The sequence below is a fragment of the Gouania willdenowi genome, chromosome 10, assembly GCF_900634775.1.
Source record: "Gouania willdenowi chromosome 10, fGouWil2.1, whole genome shotgun sequence".
NCBI lineage: Eukaryota > Metazoa > Chordata > Actinopteri > Blenniiformes > Gobiesocidae > Gouania > Gouania willdenowi.
The window spans coordinates 16,367,862-16,384,374 of NC_041053.1; the positions used below are offsets into that span (position 1 = coordinate 16,367,862).

General features: G+C 40.5%; 3 protein-coding genes across 3 annotated transcripts; 1 reads left to right on the forward strand and 2 right to left on the reverse strand.

The window, feature by feature from the left end:
- Positions 1-846: 846 nt before the first annotated feature.
- LOC114470743 (protocadherin gamma-A2-like) lies at positions 847-3,297 on the reverse strand. Its single transcript, XM_028459078.1, has one exon. It carries the CDS (start codon positions 3,295-3,297, stop codon positions 847-849), a length of 2,451 nt encoding a protein of 816 aa, XP_028314879.1.
- A 2,628-nt stretch (positions 3,298-5,925) lies between these two features.
- Positions 5,926-7,529, forward strand: LOC114470744 (proline-rich protein 2-like). The gene is made up of 3 exons (XM_028459079.1): positions 5,926-6,024; positions 6,131-6,243; positions 6,953-7,529. The coding sequence occupies exons 1-3, from the start codon at positions 5,926-5,928 to the stop codon at positions 7,527-7,529; spliced, it is 789 nt and encodes a 262-aa protein (XP_028314880.1).
- A 4,098-nt stretch (positions 7,530-11,627) lies between these two features.
- On the reverse strand, positions 11,628-14,167 carry LOC114470745 (protocadherin beta-16-like). The gene has a single exon (XM_028459080.1). The coding sequence runs from the start codon at positions 14,070-14,072 to the stop codon at positions 11,628-11,630; it is 2,445 nt and encodes an 814-aa protein (XP_028314881.1). The 5' UTR covers positions 14,073-14,167.
- Between the last annotated feature and the right edge of the window lie 2,346 nt (positions 14,168-16,513).

Here is a 16,513-nt window from a genome sequence, read left to right on the forward strand (position 1 = left end):
AGTCTGAAAGCAAGGAAAACTACAGAAAAGGTTTCATCCACAGGTTATAAGGATACTAAACCACTGACTGACCAGAACTACATACATATTGTATGTATATTTCCACATAGCTACATATTGCAAAAATATTTAAGTTTAGTTCAGATTGTTGGTTGTTTATCGTTAGTTGTGTGCATTTGCAAAACAAGATTTTAATTGCTTAACACTGTTGTCTATATGATAATAAACTTTTTGAAATGTGAATCTTTAAGATACAGTTTTTAACACTAAGTTGTTATTTGTTATCATTTGTGACACAAAAGCCCAAACATGTTGAAATAAGTTGTATAATCTGATGAAACTTAAATGAATGACATTGATTCATATTTCAGGTGCTGATTAGAAAGAATCTGTTTTCTTCAGACATTGTCATGAAGTAAGAATAAAATTAATGAGTACAGGAGAAATTTTCCAAAAGGCTGAAGCATTTTAACGTCATTACCATGTTTAATACCTTGTCCACAATTATACACTGGTCCAACAATGTAGAATTTAGAAAAGCAATGAATCGGTTAATCTTTTAGGGTTTGCAACAATAAGGATGACACCAAACATTTTTCATTAGTATCGTCATATCTGTACTTTTTAATAATGATATATATATTAAACAAAAGCCCTTAAATGTTAAGATATGTTTAAAAATTTCACAAACTTAAATAAATCTTCAGCACATTCTTTTTACCAGATGTTCAAAGAAAAGCTACACAAGCTGCCGTCAGGTGCTGCAGAAATGTTTCCGTGAGAAGCACAAAACTAGTAGCACTGACAGCACTTCTTAAAAATGCTTGAGACAAATCACAGTCACAACTACAGTTGATTGTCTCCAGAAAGAGATATAATGTAGTTAAAAAATACACATATTAGAAAAGAAACTTGTCCTACCTCAGGAGAGCTGTCAGCACTTCCAAAAGCATCAGCAAAGTCTGATGGGCTTTTCCTCAGAGTCTGCTCAGCAGGCAGCGTGTTGTCATTGTAAGAACTGACAAACTTAAAGTCACTGGTTCTAGATCCTGTTGTCAGGTAGGCGTCATAATTGTAAGTGCTGCGTAAAGTTCCTGTGCCGTCAACATCTGCGTAATTAGGAGGCAGATAAGCTCCAGGGATGGTAACTGCTCCATCAAACAACAGTCTGGGCTTTCTCCTGTGACAAAACTTCACACCCAGGATGATGATGATGAAGGTCAGGAAGAAGGTGGACACGGACACCAGCGCAATGATCAGATAAGAGGTCAGCTTGGAGTTTTTCTCATCATAAGAAATGTCCTTCAGCTCTGGCACCTCAGCCAAGTTATCAGAAATCAGTAAATACATGGAGCAGGTGGCAGACAGAGAGGGCTGTCCGTTGTCTTTCACTGACACAATGAGCGTCTGTTTCATGCTGTCAGTCTCACTAATGTCCCGCTGTGTCCTGATCTCTCCACTGTGGACACCAATAGTGAACAGTCCCGGATCAGTGGACTTGACTATCTGATAGGACAGCCAGGCGTTCTGTCCAGAGTCTGCGTCCACCGCAATCACTTTGGACACCAGAGAGCCTCCGTGTGCAGCTTTGGGGACCAGCTCGGTCATGAAGGAGTTGCCCTCTGGGGCGGGGTACAGTATCTGAGGAGGGTTGTCATTCACATCTGATATGAACACACTGACGCTCACGTTGCTGCTCAGTGGAGGAGAACCGTTGTCTCTGGCCATCAGCTGGACTTTAAAGCTCCTCAGCTGTTCATAATCAAAGGACCTGACAGCGTGGATCACCCCCGTGTCTCCGTTAACAGACACATAGGAGGACACCGGGGCACCGTTCACCTCAGCAGCTAACAGAGAATAAATCACTGTACCGTTTTGTCTCCAGTCAGGGTCTCGAGCAGTGACGGAGCATAACGTGGAGCCAGCTTTGTTATTCTCACTCACATATGCGCTGTACGACTCCTCCTCAAACACAGGTGGGTTGTCGTTGATGTCAGCTACAGATAAGTGCAGACTTTTAGAGGAGGACAGAGGTGGAGAGCCCTCGTCAGTGGCAGTGATTGTAATGTTGTAATCAGACACTACTTCACGGTCCAGCTGTCCTGTGCTCACCACAGAATAATAGTTTTTAATAGAGGGGACCAATTTAAAAGGGACACCCTGCTGGAGGGAGCAGCGGACCTGTCGGTTCTTCTCAGAGTCTCTGTCCTGCACGTTGATGATGCCCACCTCTGTACCAGGTGACACGTTCTCAGGAATGGGATTGGTCAGAGATTTTACATATATTGCAGGTGCATTGTCATTTTTGTCAGTAACATCTACTAACAGTTTGGCATAAGAGGTGAGCCCTAAACCATCTTTGGCTTCCAGTTTAATTTCAAAAGAACTAGTTTCTTCAAAGTCAATTAAACCTGATACTTTAATTTCCCCTGACTTGGAATTTATAGAAAAAACATTTATATTGTCATCAGATACGTGACCAAAGTCGTACGTCACCTCTCCATTAATTCCCTCGTCAGCATCAGTAGCACTCACTGTGATCACCAGTGTATCTAAAGGAGAGTTTTCAGGCAGACTGGCTTTATAGACAGACTGACTGAACACTGGTGCATTATCATTAGCATCCAGCACAGTGACGTGTATGACTACAGTACCTGATCTCTGAGGAGAGCCGCCATCTAATGCAGTGAGGAGCAGATTTAATTCTTTTTGTTTCTCACGATCAAGCTTTGTTTCCAGCACAAGTTCAACTTTGTTATTATCGACAGAGAGAATCATATTATCATTCTTCTGCAGGATGTACCTCTGAACAGCATTCTGACCGATATCTGCATCATGAGCCTCCTCTATGGAGAAGCGGCTGCCTTTTTCTGCTGACTCCCATATCTCCATTTCTATTAGATTCTTTTTAAATTTAGGAGAGTTGTCATTCACATCTTCAAGATGGAGATTTACACGATGAAGCTCTAGCGGACTGTCCATCAGTAGGTCCACTTTAAGAACACACGTAGGTCTCTTACCACACAGGTTTTCCCTGTCTAGTCTGTCCGATGTGATCAAATCCCCGGTGCTCAGATTCATTTCGCAGAGGCGTTTCATTTTCCCTTCAAAATCCACGCGGGCTCTGCGGGAGGATAACGTCTTCAGGTCATAACCGAGATCCTTGGCCACATTTCCAATCACAGAGCGTGGTTTCATCTCTTCAGCAATGGAATAGCTCAGATCGCCTTTTGCGAGATGCACAAAGACAATGAAGAAAGCAAAGCAGACGAGGGATACGAATCCTTTGTCTCCCATCCTCAAAAAAAAAAACAAGTACTCCGATCTTTCTCACAAAGCCAAGTTTACTGCAACGACACCCAATTCCTTAGAAATCAACAAAATAGTCTTCACCGACTCCTCAAGCAGCAGAAAACAGCAAATATGTGACCGTTTGTGCGGATAATCTCCGCCTGTGTGTGCAGAGGAAAGCCTCCTTTATTGTGAGACAACAGCGACCCCACGAGTCACATTGTTGCACTCACATGAAGGTGGATTCAGCTCAGCTCTGGAGAATTGTACAATAAAACGTATCTATATCATCTTTTCACCAGTTACTTTGTGTTGAAATCAAGCACGGTTTGGATGGTATTTGGCAAACATAAACAATATTGTTGTTGTGTGTTCTGAGAAAGTAAAGAAGACGGAAAATCTAAGTATTTGAGCATTCTATATTTTATTCTTTCAATTAAAAAATAAAAATTAAAAAAAAAGAACAAAAAAGGGAAAATGTAAGGGAAAAGTCTTATTTATTGGACAAAAGGAAGCTTCCCTTTGCAAAAAAAGTAGTTTATTCAAGTGGTCTACAAGTATATATATATATCTTATTTTATACTAAAACTGAGGCAGTGTACATGTAGTGTACTTTTTTATATATTTAATATACTTTAAAAAAAAGTATAGTGAACTTGGCTTTTACTGAAAAGTATAAAAAATAGTCTAAGACTAAATAATACTTAGACTTACACTTTAATACTAAAGCTTATACTTTTTTTACTTCGTTCTGTCACAAAGTATTAATATTAATATCTTGATCAAGTACAGAATCTGGCATCATTTCAATGACATCTATACAGTATATACATCACAACCTCCTTCCTTGATTCACCCTGAACCTCTCTGCCTGCAAACACATGCATACACGTCACACCATCATAAATTTAATTACAATATTCAGCCATATTTTATGTTTTTTGAGATTTGGTCTTTCAGTGGGGAAAGTACAATACAAATAGCACTTGATGAACTTACTAATGGTTTTTCCTTTGGTCTACATTCTTGCTAAGCATGTACATCACATTTCAACTGTTTCAATTTTGTTCATAAGTCCATAAGTGCTGTTTGAGCGGTCATTAATGGTACAGTGTTGGCCAGTCACATTGACTTAAGGTGATTTAAATACTAAAAACAGCTTCACGGTTCTCTAATTGTGACCAAACTGTAAGCTTTGACTGCCAATTCATGTGCATGCATAGTTACAATGTTTATTTCTTTTTATTTTATTTATTCAGTTTATTTCTGACATGGTGACATTCACTTTTTTTTTTTTACATTTTTTTTTTTTTTTTTTTGTACATGCCTAAAAAGGAGACGAGAGAAGCAGTTTGCTTATCTGGGTCCCATCCCCTGTTTTACCATCGCAAATTTACATGGGTTTACATGTCTCTCTGGTCAAACATTCTTGAGTTGTTCTGAACAGTCCTTTTTTGTGTATTCTCATCTGTAGTCAGTGTTGTCTTTTTTTTTATTTATTTATTCCTCCTCCTCTCTATCGTTGTTCGTGTTGGCCTTGTTCCCTGCCAGACGTTGTTGTTTAAATGGTCTATTAATTTATTTATTGATATTAGGTTGGCCTAACTCATTAGCTTTCTCATATTTCATTACAATTGGTTAGATTCTGCATTCAAACATATTTTCATCGTAATTTTGACATTTGTTACCTTGCTTTCAAGCCAATTACGCTGAACAGAAATATAATGCAACACTTTTTTTTTTTGCTCCCATTTTTCATGAGCTGAACTCAAAGTTCTAAAACATTTTATATAAAATACACAAAAGACCTATTTCTCACAAACATTGTTAACAAATCTGTTTAAATGTGTTGGTGAGCATGTCGCCTTTGCAGAGATAATCAATCTCACCTCACAGGCGTGTCATATCAAGATGCTGATTAGATAGCACGGTTCTTGCACAGGTGTGTCTTAGGCTACCCACAATAAAAGGCCACTCTAAAAATGTTCTGTTAAATTACACAGCACAATGCCACAGATGTCGCAAGTTCTGAGTCAGCATGCAATTGGCATGCTGACTGTAGGAATGTCCACCAGAGCTGTTGAGCGTGAATTGAATGTTAATTTTTCTACCATAAACCGTCTCCAAAGATTTTACTGGAGCAGGGAGGAGTGACTCAAGGTAGAAAATAGAATGGGTGGGGAAGAATAGATTATTTTACAGTGACGGTGAAATGTGAAGTTGTAGAACATACTTTGCTTATTATGTTGTGTAATCAAGCCAGTATAGTGACAAGTGTGAAGCTTTGCTATAAAGTTGGTGGCTGTGGACAGGGGGAATGAGTGAGTGGTAATACCTAAAGCAGGTATTTGAGATTAACGTGTCTAAAGTTAAGCTCAGTATGAGTTTTATCCCACATCCCAAAGCGTGCCAGTGCATTGTAGACCAGTATATGTGCAAAAACCGCTACCGCAAATCCAGGAACTGCCACGGGCCCGCAGATGAAGCCAGGCTAGCAGAAAGAGCGGGGGCCAGGGAGCCCCCGGCCACCCCCCCACGGCCGAGTAGCCCCCCAGACGCCCCCAATATCCCAGGCCGAGAGGCAGACACCACCCCCCACACACACATCTGAGGAAACGCCAAGCAGCCGAGGCAATGCCCCCCCTGGCGCAAGAGCAACCAGCGGCCACCACCGCGGGAGAGAGGCACTCCAATGGCACACAACCAATGTGGAGCAGCAGCCCCCAGCCAAAGGTGCAGAATCCACTCACTCGCCAGCCTGCAGATAGCAGGACAGACCTACCAAGCGGCCAATACCAACATTAACCACCGGAACAGCTAGAACCTCCCCCCAGCAAAGAGCACCACCCCGGAGCGCCAAGCAATCCCGTCCCAACCCCGGCATAGACGCCAGCACCCCCAGTGCGCCCATCCCCCGCACCGGCGCGGCAGGCCGCCCCGGACCCACACCCCGTGAGGCGCGCCCCCAAGGCAACCAGGAGACGAGACAAGCACCAAGCCCTCCCCGTAGGGAAGGGGCACCCCCACGCCCCACCAGGCCGGCATAGCCCGGAGAGACCCCACAGAGAGAGCCCCCAGCAACACCCCTCCACGCCCCCAGAGACCCACCGTCCCGCCACGCCCAACCACACCCTCCCGATCTCTACACGGCGGCCCAGCCATCAACAGAGGGGCCGGGCCCCCACCCGACAGGCCCAAGTCTGTGAGGTTACCCACCATCCTGTTATGGTGCCTCTCCTTTCTCCAGTGGAGAGGCACTTCCCTATCTCCTGAGTGAATGTGTGTGTTTAGTGAATGTATGAAGTGCTATTAAAAAAAGGTGGATGGAGGGGAGCAGTGCTCCCTGTCCAACCTATTTGTATATATGTTTATGTGCTGCAATAGCTCCGGAGAGTGGAAGTGGTGGCCCCACCCTCCGGGGGGTGGTGTGTTGAGGTGTAATTAAAATTGGAGGGATTAGTAGGGCCGTCAGAAGTTGGAGTGCCGCCCCCGCGCCACTACTTAGTAGCACAGGCGGCAGCCCCCTCCACCCCCAGCCCCAGCCCCACCAACCAGCACCCCAAGGGTTGGGTATGTGAGTGTGGTGCAACAAGTGGCTGAGACAGACCAGCTAGGAGTGAGTGACGTGAAGTGTCCATGTAGGAGGCCTGTCTGGTGTGAGCCCGGCCCGTCCGCATGGTGGGCCACCGGAAGATGGCTCAGACGGGCACGCGGCACTGCGGGCCCCAGGGACGCGCCGAGCAGCACAACCGAAGATCCCCCGCAGCACGCCCCCGAACCATGCCGGCCACACGGAGCACGGCGTGACCCCCCCAGGCGGAGTCAGGCACCGCAACCTCACACCAACCCTGCCAGCAGAGCCCCCTCTCCACGGAGGCCACCCCCAATCACCCACGCGCCGACATGAGACACCTCTAACACCAGCACAGCCCGGAGGACAGCGGGCCCCAGCCACCAGGCGGCAGCGCGCCCCGAGACACCAAACCCAAAGACCCACCCCCGGGACACCCCTGCCCAAACATGGCACCCAGCCATCAGACCAACCACCCCCGACGTGGATCCGCCAGGACAGGATCCACCGGCCGTGCCCCCACACACACCCACCCAGCACGCCCCAGGGGAGGCCCCAGCGCGGGCGAGGCCCCACAACTCGCCCTTATCTCCCCCCGAAGCTACACAAGCCGACCCCTGCAGTCCATCAAGTGAGCCCCTGGGTTGGGGTGGGGGGGGAGACCTAGCCCACTGCGCCAGCGGCACCCTCAGCGAAGGCGCTCCCTAGGGAACCAGGCCAAGGCGTTGAAGATGATATTGACGTCCAACCCGGTCTTTGTGCCGAAGATGTTGGGGATGTGTTCTACTATTAACTTCACAACTTTCCCTGCCTCACAGGGTGAGGCAGCAACTGAGCAGCACTGGGTTGTTGAGCTGTCTGCATTCGACTACAGTGTGATGTATTGACCAGGACGGATTAACCAAAATGCAGATGCCCTCTCCAGGCAATGTAATTCCACTGGCAGTGATGGGGTTAAGTTGGAGCGCTTCCTACCTGGTACTCGGGTTCCTGATTCCATTGCAGAGAAGGTCTGCCAACATCCACAGCAGGAGGCCAGTCCGCCATTACTTTGACCAGCAGTCAAGTCGACCTGAGAAGGCTCAGAGGTCGGACCCTTCCATCAGTGCCTTCCTCCAGACACTAACCAGGAGGTCTGGTCAAAAGGACTACCTTGTGGCCAGACCTCTAAATGGTGCGCCGTGAAAACCCTCTATAGTCCGACTCGGTGACCGGGACAGGTAGCGAAGTTTATGTTTACAGTGCAGGTAATTAATAAAGTACAGCTCTCCAATACCAACACAGCCTGTTCTTTCTGTGATTGTCCACTTTTATTGAGCGTGAGGTCTCTGGGATTAAATACCGAAGGAGAAGCTGCCTGATCGGCTTTGAAGAGTACGGATCTCCCCTGTCTCCCACAACCACGGTTAGGAGATGAAAACAGGAATGGTCTTAACAAAACAATTACAACATCCACCTGGTCTGTGAATGGATATTAATCTGCTTTTCATTTGCCCTGTTTGGGCGTCCATATATGTCAGCAACCACAGAAAAATGTCCATTGTAATGAAAAAACTACAAATTCTTTACACAAACTAGATACTATGAATGTTAAGGGTAAGTTTCTCACTAACAATGTCAAAACATTTCTAAAGCCAGTTCCAGTTCCTGCCAATATCCAGCAACTTGGCACAGCCATTGAAGAGGAGTGGACCAACAATCCACAGGCCACAATCAACAACCTGATCAACTCTATGCTAAGGAGATGTGTTCCATTGTGTGAGGCAAATGGTGGTCACACCAGATACTTAGTGACTTGAGTTTTTTAAAATTTATTTTATTTTTTTCTAAGTTTTCTAAAGACTCCATTATGCTGCCACTATTAACCATTTAGGAATGTTTAATGTATATTTGTTTTTGTTTTTTTGTTGGTTTTTTATTTTTTATTTTATATTTTCAATAATAAAAAAAAAAAAAATAACTTTTACTCCTCTTGTGGTGACTAAAAATCCCATAAAGTCAGCAAAGTCTGACTGACTTTTTATGAGTGAATTCAAATGCTGAAACTGAAATACGTTCTTAGGGTATTCAAATTGGACACTAGTTTGTTGGCTAGCGCTATTTCTGTCATCAACATGCACCTTAATCAAGTGAGGGAGAAATGAGTTCAACAACTACACAAAACATTTGTGAAAGCTGAATGAGCTTTTTAAATAATTTATACATCATATTGCATACGGCTGAATTGGGCTCATAATATAGCATATTAAATGATGATTAGATGATAAAAAAGTCCAAGTGATTTTGAAAAATGTGTCCTACCTCAGGAGAACTGTCTTTGGTTTTTGGTCACAAAGACGCTCTCTGTCGATTCTTTCCGACATGATCAAATCCCCAGTATTTAACCTTATATCACACCCATTTCCTTCCAAATCTACACGGGCTTGACGTGTGTTTAAAGTCTTTAAATCAATATCCAGCACCCAACAGTGACATCCTGAGGTTTTTCAGCTGTACAGTGACACAGACATGTCATACAATATTCATTTTCACTATCGACCAGTGGTGTATGAGAGCAATTTACACTTTACAGCTGTGGTAATAGAATATGAAAAGGAAAATAAACAATGACATATTATATTAGTCTTGTAAGGTTTAAAAGACTAATATAAATTATTTGCCATGGTGTAATTTAAATGTAACCCTCCACACCTCTGACAAAATCAGTCAGTGAGTTCATTAGTTACCGGGAGCTCTTAAAAAGCTCTATATCCTGTTGTGTGCTTAGATAGTTTATTATATTCTTTGTTCTACTCGAGCTCCAATAGTATTTTGGTATTTGTCTTTACATTTTGCCTAAATCTGAGGGGAAAAGGAATTACTGCATGGTCACAGATCAGAGAATATGGATAAACTATAGAAAAAATGAAATGATCAGGTAATGGAAGAAGTAAAATTACCACTGCATGGTTAGATTATATGTTAGGGTAGAAAAAAATAACTTAACATTGAAAGCATCAATGACAATATAATCCTTTCTGCTGGTACACTTAAGATTATAATCACATCAGTCAGCCAGGCAAAAATGTATTTTATTGCACCAATTCAAATTTGTGAGAATGATACTTGGCCAGCTTGCAGTAATAAATTATTATTAATAATAATAGTAATAATAATATATTTAAAGTATTATCCATACCATTATGAGAGGTTTCGCGTTGGCAGAAAGGCCTTATCAACACCTGGAACAATCACTTTGCTGTTACTTGACTTTAACATATTTTTTTCATAAAGTGAAATTACAGGGTACCTGTAGTGGAAATTAATACACCAAAACATGTGTTTAATGTATTACTAAACAAAATGTACACCTTTGGAAAAAATAAAATACTTAATGTCTCTCATGTTGGACTTGTCTTTTATTCTGAAAGAAAATTTTCTTTTGACAGGCATGCTGTGAAATGCATGTTGCACAGGAAAATATACAGATTTTTTTTTTTTTTTTTAATTATATTTGTGTAATTCAGCAGCTATTTTTGAAAAACTACATTTGGTTGATTGAATTCTAAAGAAAAAAAAAAGGTGGGTCGCATTTTGATGACCGTGGAAAAATGTGGATCCCAGGGTGAGACCAATCGAGAACCCCTGGTTCCCAATCTGATCATTTTTGGCGAAAAATTGCATTTAAGAAAAAAAAAGTCTTTGTTTTTGGACTCTGATATTTTATGTAGGTGTAAATCTGAATTCATAACCGAGCAACAATTCATGCATCAAAACATTGGTACTAATATGAGAATTCTAGGTAATGAAGAAAATTTTGTCATCGGACAATTTTTGGTGAAAAAACAGCGTTTTAGAGGTTTTTGAAAAAAAAAAAAAAAAACTTTGTCGTGGACTGATTTTAAAGAAGGAAAGGAGGTATTGATACCTTGCTGTAAGGTGACATTCACTCAGGGCTATTGATTAGTGGAAAACAAATTTATCTTTGTGTTTGTCACAGAAACTATAATAAAATGATATGCATAAACAGGTGAGTAATCATGTCTAATAATGTTTTATTCCCCTACCAGTATTATAAATGTAATAGATGAACCATTTCCAACTATAAATTCACTGAAGCGTTTAGCTTGGTCACAATAAATGTAAATATTTTTTTTGTGACGGTTAATATTTTGAAGATTTTTCAAGTGCGGGCAAGTTATGTCGTTTAATGCAGCGTGAAATAAAAATCCAAAATTCAGATGTGTATCTTGAGTAAAATAGGATGTTTTGGACTGGATATCGGTTTCTGTCTGCTAGCTCTATACGGCTATCAATCACCTGGACAGAATCCCCATTAAGGAAGCCAGAAAAATGTTCAACCATTGGACAAAAGCAATATATTTTATGAATTTTAAAAGATATATATATTTCCAGAGAAATTAGGTTCTTTTCTGCATCTTTCGTAAAAAGCATGCCAATTCATATCAATTTAATATGTACCATCTAAACAGAAAACTAAAACAAATCCTGACAAGTCCCTTAATAAAAATTAAATTCTAAAAAGGCTAAAAAATTATAAATTGATCCAAAAAGGAAATTCCTATTTTTCTCTCACAAACTCTCTATTAACTATTTAAGATGGTACGTGTGATAATTAACATTATACCCAAAGAGTTGCATCGAGAATGTGAACACCAATTCAAAAATGCCCATTTGTAAAAAGCAGAATGAACTTTCCATTATTAAACCTTTAGATGCATTCAATACATCCTATTTCATACTTTCATTAGTTTGATATTATTCCCTAACAAAATGAGTTAGATACTGAAACACCAGCAAGAAGTAAATTAAAAATGAATAAAATCAAGCGTCCTACCTCAGGAGAGCTGTCAGCACTTCCAAAAGCATCAGCAAAGTCTGATGGGCTTTTCCTCAGAGTCTGCTCAGCAGGCAGCGTGTTGTCATTGTAAGAACTGACAAACTTAAAGTCACTGGTTCTAGATCCTGTTGTCAGGTAGGCGTCATAATTGTAAGTGCTGCGTAAAGTTCCTGTGCCGTCAACATCTGCGTAATTAGGAGGCAGATAAGCTCCAGGGATGGTAACTGCTCCATCAAACAACAGTCTGGGCTTTCTCCTGCGACAAAACCTCACACCCAGGATGATGATGATGAAGGTCAGGAAGAAGGTGGACACGGACACCAGCGCAATGATCAGATAAGAGGTCAGCTTGGAGTTTTTCTCATCATAAGAAATGTCCTTCAGCTCTGGCACCTCAGCCAAGTTATCAGAAATCAGTAAATACATGGAGCAGGTGGCAGACAGAGAGGGCTGTCCGTTGTCTTTCACTGACACAATGAGCGTCTGTTTCATGCTGTCAGTCTCACTAATGTCCCGCTGTGTCCTGATCTCTCCACTGTGGACACCAATAGTGAACAGTCCCGGATCAGTGGACTTGACTATCTGATAGGACAGCCAGGCGTTCTGTCCAGAGTCTGCGTCCACCGCGATCACTTTGGACACCAGAGAGCCTCCGTGTGCAGCTTTGGGGACCAGCTCGGTCATGAAGGAGTTGCCCTCCGGGGCGGGGTACAGTATCTGAGGAGGGTTGTCATTCACATCTGATATGAACACACTGACGCTCACGTTGCTGCTCAGTGGAGGAGAACCGTTGTCTCTGGCCATCAGCTGGACTTTAAAGCTCCTCAGCTGTTCATAATCAAAGGACCTGACAGCGTGGATCACCCCCGTGTCTCCGTTAACAGACACATAGGAGGACACCGGGGCACCGTTCACCTCAGCAGCTAACAGAGAATAAATCACTGTACCGTTTTGTCTCCAGTCAGGGTCTCGAGCAGTGACGGAGCATAAAGTGGAGCCAGCTTTGTTATTCTCACTCACATATGCGCTGTACGACTCCTCCTCAAACACAGGTGGGTTGTCGTTGATGTCAGCTACAGATAAGTGCAGACTTTTAGAGGAGGACAGAGGTGGAGAGCCCTCGTCAGTGGCAGTGATTGTAATGTTGTAATCAGACACTACTTCACGGTCCAGCTGTCCTGTGCTCACCACAGAATAATAGTTTTTAATAGAGGGGACCAATTTAAAAGGGACACCCTGCTGGAGGGAGCAGCGGACCTGTCGGTTCTTCTCAGAGTCTCTGTCCTGCACGTTGATGATGCCCACCTCTGTACCAGGTGACACGTTCTCAGGAATGGGATTGGTCAGAGATTTTACATGGATCACTGGAGCGTTATCATTTACATCTTTAATATCTATCATCACTTTAGCATATGAGGTGAGTCCTAAGCCGTCTTTAGCTTCTACCTTCATTTCATACAAATTGTGTTGCTCAAAATCAATAGCTTCCTTCAGTCTGATTTCTCCGGTTTTGGGGTTGATAGTGAAAACCTTTATTTCATCATCAAACATGTGATCCAAGTCATAAGTAATGTCTCCATTAATTCCTTCATCAGCATCAGTAGCACTCACTGTGATCACCAGTGTATCTAAAGGAGAGTTTTCAGGCAGACTGGCTTTATAGACAGACTGACTGAACACTGGTGCATTATCATTAGCATCCAGCACAGTGACGTGTATGACTACAGTACCTGATCTCTGAGAAGAGCCGCCATCTAATGCTGTAAGCAGCAGATTGATGTTTTTATCCTTTTCTCGATCCAGTGTATTATCTAATACTAGCTCCACTCTGTTATTAACCACAGCAAGAATAAAGTTCTCATTTTTTTGAAGGCTGTATCTCTGAACTGCATTCTGACCGATGTCCGCATCGCGTGCTTCCTCGATTGAAAAGTGATTACCTTTGTCTGCTGACTCCCTTATTTCCATTTCAATCCGATCCTTTTTGAATTTAGGTGAGTTGTCATTTATATCTTGAATATGGAGACCCACTCGATGAAGCTCTAACGGATTTTCCAGCAACAAATCTGCCTTTAAAACACAAGACGGCTTCTTACCACACAGGCTTTCCCTGTCAATCCTCTCCATTGTAACCAAATTGCCGGTGCCCAGATTAATGTCACAGTACTTACGAGTCCCTTCAAAATCAACACGGGCCTTTCTGGCAGATAATGTCCTCAAATCCAGACCGAGATCCTTGGCTATGTTTCCAATAACAAACTGTAACTTTGTCTCTTCTGGAAAAGAATAGCTGAGATCTCCTTTTACGCAGTGTAGCGCTCCAACAAAGAGGGCGATACAGAGGACGGGAAATCCTTTGTCTTCCATCATCACTGCGAGTGTCTAATTTAGGTCAAGTTAATGCCCAAAATAAACACAAAAACAAAAAATGATCATTAAGGTCTACTCCCAAATAATGAACGTAATCCAACGAGTCGAAAAATCAGTAGAATGGGATGTATGACGGTGGTCGTCTGCAGAAAACCACATAGTCCAATATAAGAGTGGGTGGAGATGCCAGTATATGCTAGTCCACAGCGGCACCATGTGTTGCTTTTTACATACTTCATTCAGTCCGACCAATAAGTTGTGTAATTTGAATGAATTGTGAAAAATGACCATCCATCATACACATTTTTCACATATTGTTTAGGCATCCTTCAAAATGCCACAATTGCACTATAACTAAACAAAACAGCCATATGTATTTCTTGCAAGTTAATAAGTAATATTGCAATGTAATGATCAAGTTTATTTAAAATTAATTGTAAAGTATGCTTTTAGTAATTTGAAAATATGCTTAAAATTAAGCATAGTAATACTACAGTAAAAAATATATAAATATAATGGTGAAATATTTTTGATAAAATATTAACACATTATTAATGTACTTGTAATACAAATAAAGTATACTTAAATTTGACTAATTTAGCATATATTAGTCGGATGTGTAAAGATAGCCTATCGTACTCAAGAAGTCCTGTTATTTTATTGAAATTGTACTCAAGTACAAGTACAAGTAATTCCTATTACTATAAGTAAAAAGTAGCTCAATTTAATATTACTAAAAGTAAAAATTACTAGTTACATTCACCCTCCATGTTTATTGTGGCAATAAATCTTGCCAAAGTTCCATACAGTAAACATCTCATGTATAAACTTAAAGAGAAGACAAAATCTTGCAAAATTGGAACTTCATTTATTTATCTGTATAAAATAAAAGGTTTGTCAAAATGTCCAACTATTTATTTAAAAAACACATACAGTATGATGTGATGCATTTGATTGTTGTCTGGTTATTAATTTTTTTGTAGTTTCACAATGATTGTTGATCATTTTAAAACAAAATGATAATAATTTACTCAGTAATGGTTGGGTATAGAAATATAACGAATTACTTTACTTATTTTGAAACATACTTAAGTACAAGTAAAATGACTGATTTTGAAATATGCTCAAATAATACAAGTACCAATAAAAACAACTCAATTATTGTAACGTGAGTACTTGTAATCCGTTACTTTCACCTCTGATATAAGTACATTTAAAGTCATATACTTATACTTTTCTTAAATACACTCTAAGTTGTTCCACTTTAGCACGTAAAAATACACTAAATACACTTCCATGAACTTTTTACAATTTAATTACAATTCAAATATATGAAGTACAAAATTAGTTCTTCCAAAATAGCAAGCTTTAAGTTAACTAATCTTAGACACACGTATATATTGATGATTAGTGTGGCTTCAAGTACACAAAAGTATGCTAAATTTGAGAACACGTAACACATTTATTTTTTTTACATGTAGGGTCTCATTATCATGTCTAACAACTAAAGGAGATCGTTCACCTGCCTTTCACATGAAACTGCTATCATTATACATAAATATTATCAATGTTAATACTGAACGTGACCATGAAACTCTTTTAATGTTCTTAACCTTTTATTTATTTTTTATTTTTTTTTAATGTTTGGATGGTTGATCACACATTCCTCAATCTTCTTTGAGTTTGCAGATTTGTATTTTATTGCGTCAAAACTATTTCATTAGGGACAAGCTAAAAACATGAACAAAATTATTTTAAACAGTAATTTTTGGTTACAATTCACCTTAAATAATATTTACATTCTTAATACCGCCCTGAAAAAAATAGGTATAAAACGAAACTACTGTTACTCAGACTGCATCAGTCATTAGTAATATGTGTCCTTTTATAATATGAACTTAATACTGTATATCAGTCACATTTGAATGTGTACATTCATTCTGACAATAGCATGCACAGCAGTTTAGAAATATATTTAATTAGTTAGATTAGATCAGATAGATAGATTAGATCATTGTTAATGATATGGAAAATGGTTGTTTCAGCACCATGGACAGAGACACCAGTGTGGCACATACAGTTTTTTTCCCCTACAAGCATTAAGACGATATTTGGACCAATAGAAAAAAAATTGATAACAGCTATCAATGCACTGGTCGCATGGGAAGATACATGCACTTCTATTTTAGATTTTAATTCAAAGAGCTGAATGTGTCTGTAAATATTAAAACAATCACTACTACTATAGTAGTCTGATAATAATAATGACAATAATGACAATGATGACGATAATAATTCTGATAAAACAGTAGGACTATATACTGTATATATATATATATATATATATATATATATATATATATATATATATATATATAAACATAACTTTATTCAAACAGTATTAATGTAGTTTTTTATGGCTGAAGTGTGCATTCAAACTT